The sequence below is a fragment of the Poecilia reticulata genome, linkage group LG19 (assembly GCF_000633615.1).
Source record: "Poecilia reticulata strain Guanapo linkage group LG19, Guppy_female_1.0+MT, whole genome shotgun sequence".
NCBI lineage: Eukaryota > Metazoa > Chordata > Actinopteri > Cyprinodontiformes > Poeciliidae > Poecilia > Poecilia reticulata.
The window spans coordinates 1,032,825-1,039,116 of NC_024349.1; the positions used below are offsets into that span (position 1 = coordinate 1,032,825).

The following is a 6,292-nucleotide window of genomic DNA, read 5'->3' on the forward strand; positions in this document are numbered from 1 at the left end:
CTTCCTGCTGCTCCAGGCCTCAGACTGGAGATGACGGCGACTTGGGGCGATTCCCACTACATGGGCCTGACGGGGCTGGAGGTGGTGGGGAAGGACGGGGAGAGTTTACCTCTGGACCTCGCCATGATGGCGGCGTCACCGCGAGACCTCAACGACCTGCCGGAGTACCAACACGACTCGCGCACGCTTGATAAGTACGCGTTTCTGTTTACTTCTGTTTATGAAGAATCGATTTAGAAAAGGCAAAATTTAAAATATGAGTTTCACCAAAATGTTTTTAAGAGAAAAGGAGCTAAAGGAGAGAGAGAGACTTTCCCCTCCAGCCGTGGCTCTGAGCTCAGGTGGACAATATGACATCATGATACGAGGGTCTCATATCAGTCGATATCGATAATTATTGATTAGTTTTTTGTTTTAAATATCTGACATACAGCCTTTCCTGTTTTCTGCACATTTTTTTTTCTCCATTTTGTTTTGTATTTTTCAGCAGTTATGAGGCAAAGTGGTGAAATCACCCAGCAGGTTGTTGCTAGGCAACCGAAGAGCGAGATAAATTCACCTTTTCTGTTTTGGAACATTTTGAAAGTTTGCTCAAAATTCACATGAGAGTCAGATGGAAACCAGAAGTGAGACAATCGGATCGGTTCCGTAGGGTCGGTACCGTTTGGGTCGGTTCCGTTTGAGTTGTTGTTGTTTGGATCGGTTCCATTTGGGTCGGTACCATTTGGGTCAGTACCCCAAATGGTTGTTGTTGTTTGGATCGGTTCCGTTGGGTCGGTTCCATTTGGGCTGGTACCGTTTGGGTCGGTGCCGTCGGGTCGGTCGGCTCCGTCGGGTCGGTGCCGTCGGGTTGGTACCATTTGGGTCGGTGCCGTCGGGTTGGTACCATTTGGGTCGGTGCCGTCGGGTCGGTACCATTTGGGTCGGTGCCGTCGGGTCGGTCGGCTCCGTCGGGTCCAGCCGTCATCGTGTCCTCTCCCTCCAGGCTCATCGACGGCCATAACATCACCACTGACGACGTCCACATGTGGCTGATTCCGTTCTCACCTGGAGTTTCTCACACCCTGAGCGTCGCCTTCAGCAGGCATCAGGCCGTCGCCGGGCTGCGCGTCTGGAACTACAACAAGTCGTCTGAGGACTCCTACAGAGGGGTGAGAGGCGCTCTCTGCTGCGCTGATGGACACCAACGGTGTCCAAAGTGCGGCCCGGGGGCCATTTGTGGCCCCTTGACTGACTATGTGTGGCCCAACAGAACAGATGTTCGATGTAGATCAAGACACTTAATATAACAAAATGTCAGATTTATTTAAATCTTAAGACTTAAATATTATTTATTTAGATTTAAATAAATAATATTAAGTGTAAGATTTAAATAAATCTGACAAAATGTCAGATTTATTTAAAGGTATTTTAAAAACAGGTTAAAACTGCACAAGACAACAACACAATATATAGAGAAACACAAAACCCTGTTAGTGTGAGAATAAGCAGGAAGGTTTTTCTTTCTTTAAAAATATGAAGAATTCTCTAAGTTTTGGATTTGCTGTGATTTAAAACTTCTTTCCTTCAGAAACGAAAAACTGATTATTCGTTTAATTAAAAAATAGTTCATGCTTTATTTATTGTTAAGTATGTAACTATCAGCTTCACAAGCAGACGGGTGTCAGTAAACCTGCAGTCTGGTACCGAGTGGTTCTGTTCGGACCGTTTGGACCAATCGGATCTCTGATGGATCTGGTAACCTGGTGCGTCTGTTTCTGATTCAGGTGAAAGTCCTTCATCTGTTCTTGGACGAGGTGGCCATCTCCCCGCCGGACGGGTTCCTGGTCCGGAAAGGACCGGGTAACTGCCACTTCGACTTCGCCCAGGAGATTCTGTTTGTGGATTACCTGCAGCCTCCCGCTGACACCTGGCGCCACGACGACGCCCAGAGGCACGCAGCACAGCGCAGCGCTCGCCAAAGCCAGAAGAACTAAAACGGCATCGACTCATTTCTGGTTTCGTTCATTTTCAGAGGAAGTTCGAAGAGGCCAGAGCAGCCCAGCATGGACTACGAGGCTCCCATCATGCCTTGTGGCTGTATCCTTCCTGAAAAACAGGATTTCACTCATAATTTAAAACACAAACTTCACTTTTTAACGTTAGCATCTTATGCTAACAGTTTGTGTTGCTAGCATCACAAAAGCTGCTAGCTCCAGTTCATCCACGGAAGATCCTTTATGTTCACTCTGAGTTTAAAAACATTCAGATGAAATAAAATCTCCCTAAAGACGAAAATGTAACGTGCAACACAAAGAATTCATCTTTATCAGCCACAGTTTTGCTTTTAATTTCATTAAAACTCATGAAAAAAAGAAAACAATAAGAAAGAAAAAGATCTTTAGGATAGCATTTTTTAAACTGGTCAGATCTGGTTTCTACAGGAATCTGGTTATTTTTGCTCATTTAAATAAAATATTGTGTTTCGGTTTAATGTTGAGCAGGTAAAGATGAAAAAAATAAAATAGTTTGCGATATTAATGTGTTTATATTTACAAAAAAGTTTGATTTAAGATCTGCTGGGAAAGAAAATTGGTTTCTGAAAGGAAACTGGAGGCAGTGAGGCTCTCTGGGCCAGATTGATCGGACCCGCTGGACTTTAACTGATCAATACTCAGTGAGTGCAATGAAACCATTCAGTCAATCCCAGCTGATCCAGAACCAGCAGCTTCGACCGGCCGGAAACATTCAACGACTGCTTTATTTACCGCTGATGTTTGGCTCCAAGCGTCAGCAGAGCTGGAGGTCATTGTGGAAGGTTTTCTGTTTTCACATCCTGTACAGTCAGAGCCAGTTTACAACAGAAGAAAAACAATATTATGCAGTTATTAAAAGTAGCTTACTCGGACAAAAGGAAGAACAGCTGAGAAGGAGAATTTAAAGAAACAGTGATCCGATGGCTGGCAGCTGCAAAATGTGCTGCAGAGACAAACGCAAAAAAAAAAACAAAAGATGCTGCAACCACAAAAAACTGAAGCAAAGACCTACAATCAACAAAACAAGCATGAACAAAACATTCTGCAAACGCAGACAACATGTCACAATAATCGATTAATCGCATGTTAATTTAGGATAACGAGCGCCATGATTAATGTATATTAAAGGGCAGATATTTGTTTACATCGACTTTATAACCAATTGTATGTTTTTTTTATTTGTTTTTTTTTTTTTACAAAATAAAATTTTGTCTTTGAGAAGGTGAACTTGCTTTTTCTGCAGCATCAATATATTCCTTAAAAATGGTCTCAAAACAACATTATTGTTTATCGCAATAATTAATGAGATTGATTACTTTATTGTTAACCAACCGGAAAGAGAAGAAAAAAAACTGCTTCTTTTTTTTAATAAACCAATTTAGGCTAAAAAAAAACAACAAAAAATAACACCTCATCTTTGCAACAATTTTTTTAAATTGCCGTGTTTCCATGAGAGGAATTTATTTTCGAAACGCAGCTTGTGATGTTATTTTATCTTGAGTTCGGGAATCCCCGGCCCGGTTCTGCGGTGCCGCCATGTTGTATTTTCTTTGACTCGTCGCCACCCAGTCATCTTCCAGCTGCAGCTGCTGACCACCTGGGGAGACCCGTACTACATCGGCCTGAACGGACTGGAGTTCTACAACCGGAACCACCAGAAGATCCACCTCACGGACAACAGTATCCTTTCCTGTGACGTCACGTCCGCAAACTGCTCTCCGAACACGACGACTAGCGTCGCGTTTAGCTGTCAGCATAACGCGGTAAATATTAAATGTACGCGGGATTTATACAATAAAAAAAGTGACGCAGTGCTTTACTGTTAATTGTCAACACTACGAAAGCTTGGTAACAAGTTCAGGAAAAAAAAAATTTACTTTAAAAAACAGCCAGGGAGAGGGAGGTTCGTTGTTAATTTTGACCCAGTCAGTTGCTATGGCAACGGTTCTGCGCAGCCGACGCAGAAAGCGTTTTGAGTTGCTCTTCACGGTGTTTCGGTGTTTTGAGTTGCTCTTCACGGTGTTTCGGTGTTTTGAGTTGCTCTTCACGGTGTTTCGGTGTTTTGAGTTGCTCTTCACGGTGTTTCGGTGTCGTTTTCCCTCTGCTGTGACGCATTCATCTCCGGTCCAGTGCGGCTGCCGATGGAAACGAGTAGTAAAAGAACCGTCTTGTTGCCCTCCGGCGTTGTGCGCATGCGCCGAACGTCCGGATGTAAACGGGACGTTTTTCCCAACCACAAATATGAATGTATTCCATCCTGGTGTTTTTCTGACAGACCAGCTCAAAGCAGCGTTGCGGGTGTAGTTTAGCTTTAGCTTCCCTGCTGGACTTGTCTCATTGATCCCTGACGTTGCGTTTGCGTCAGACATCGCAGCTTTTCCCGACAGCGTGAACATCCTGGACAACGTGAGCGGCGACGTCCGGACTCCCGACAAACTGATCGACGGCGTCAACGACACGCAGGACGGCAGGCACATGTGGTTGGCCCCGGTTCTCCCAGGAACGGTGAGGGGCCCGGTGTACCGAGGAAACCCATTCAGACCAGATAAACCGAGAACATGCAGGGGAAACCACAAGTTTACATACACCTGTTATCCTCACGTCTGACCTTAAATCAGACAGAGATTAGTGGATAAAAAGGCACATTCTGTTTTTACATGGAAATCACTTTGAGCTGCCTTGTTACTGAAATGTGCCATGAAAACGGCCCGGCCTGATTGTATGTAAGCTTCTGGTCTGTGTGTTTTCCCTGCAGGTGAACCGTGTTTACGTGATCTTCGATCAGCCTGTGACCGTGTCCATGATCAAGCTGTGGAACTACTCCAAGACGCCTCAGAGGGGCGTCAAGGAGTTCGGGGTCAGTAGCTCTGCATCTGCTGCAGGGTGTGTTTGGTTTCCTGCTCACAACTCTGTGTGTGTGTGTGTGTGTGTGTGTGTGTGTGTGTGTGTGTGTGTAGCTGCTGGTGGATGACCTCCTGGTGTATAACGGCGTCCTGGACTGCGTGAGCCAGGCCACCAGAGGCATCCTGCCGACCTGTGACCCCTCGGTGCCGTACCACACCGTCCTGTTCACCGACGACGCCTGCGTGGCGCAGCGCGAGAGGAGCACCGTCATCAGGTGGCTGATCCACACGCAGGAGCTTCCACTAGCTCAAATATACACATACACCCCCGCTAACACCGAGACCAGCGACCGGTGCAACCCGAAGAGCCGTTCGGGCCTCCAGACCGGATTAAATATGACTCTGAAGCAAAATGGATTATTTTTATAATTCGTACGACAAGAATTTTAGATTTTGAAATGAAAGATCTGGAGCTGCAACTAATAATTTTTCTAGTAACGGATTATCTAGATTTTTTTCTAACAATCCGTTTTTCTGATGATTAAGCGATTAATTGGATAATCTGCTGCAGTTTTCATTAAACCATTTTTCCACAATATTATAAATGAATTGAAAGTTGCAAATAAGCCAATAATTAAATTACTTTTGGAATAAGAAAATAATGAACAGTAGTGAATGCTAGAACATTTACAGCTAATTATCTTCTAATTATTAATTAATATTAAATGGACTGGAAAAGATTCTTAATAGGATAAATTTTACAGAATTTGAACCAAGTGAAGTTAAAACTGCCACAGATTTTTATTTTAAATGTAAGATATTTATGTTTTTTGTACAGTTTTGGACTAATTACTGCTCTGTGTGTTGTCACAATGACATTATTCACGTTCTGCAGCAATAAATCAAATCTGCTTTTAACTGCTTTATTAAACCAAAGTTAAGTTAGTCAGCTGGGCCCTAAATCCTGCTGCTGAGAATAAATGTTTTTTGTTTTTTAATTGAACAAAATAAAAATTGTTCACTCTCTTTGAAATAAATTAACTGCATGCATTCTTTTAAAAAGCCAAACCTAGAAATAACAATGTTTGATAAAAATGGCTGCTTTATGCGTTATTTTATCAAAATAATTCATGTTTAGTTTAAGATTTTCAGAGCACAAATCTTCCGCTTCACACCAGATGAGACGATTTTCATAAATGATTGATAGATGATTCTTCTCTCCTTCAGCCCCCGAAGCAGCAGACACAAACAACGGTAAGTATAAAAGCCCTGAAGGCTGTGAGCGCCCCCAGTGGTGACTCCCTGTACTGCAGCGCCCCCAGTGGTGACTCCCTGTACTGCAGCGCCCCCAGTGGTGACTCTCTGTACTGCAGCGCCCCCAGTGGTGACTCCCTGTACTGCAGCGCCCCGAGTGGTGACTCCCTGTACTGCAGC

General features: G+C 44.0%; 1 protein-coding gene across 4 annotated transcripts in view; it reads left to right on the plus strand.

Annotated features, from left to right (window-relative positions):
* Positions 1–6,292, plus strand: part of katnip (katanin interacting protein) — a 31,380-nt gene that overhangs the window by 13,740 nt on the left and 11,348 nt on the right. For 3 of the 4 annotated variants that reach the window (XR_001777647.1, XM_008436288.2, XM_008436289.2), the window contains 9 exons: positions 17–194; positions 986–1,151; positions 1,767–1,933; positions 2,015–2,079; positions 3,585–3,695; positions 4,381–4,520; positions 4,771–4,872; positions 4,973–5,133; positions 6,086–6,112. Coding sequence is in view for 3 of the 4 variants with exons in the window: in XM_008436288.2 (XP_008434510.1) it covers positions 17–194; positions 986–1,151; positions 1,767–1,933; positions 2,015–2,079; positions 3,585–3,695; positions 4,381–4,520; positions 4,771–4,872; positions 4,973–5,133; positions 6,086–6,112 (1,117 nt within the window). In the remaining variant the exon portion in view is untranslated. The remainder of the gene's footprint in view (positions 1–16; positions 195–985; positions 1,152–1,766; positions 1,934–2,014; positions 2,080–3,584; positions 3,696–4,380; positions 4,521–4,770; positions 4,873–4,972; positions 5,134–6,085; positions 6,113–6,292) is intronic. The other variant, XM_008436290.2, reaches the window with a different exon arrangement.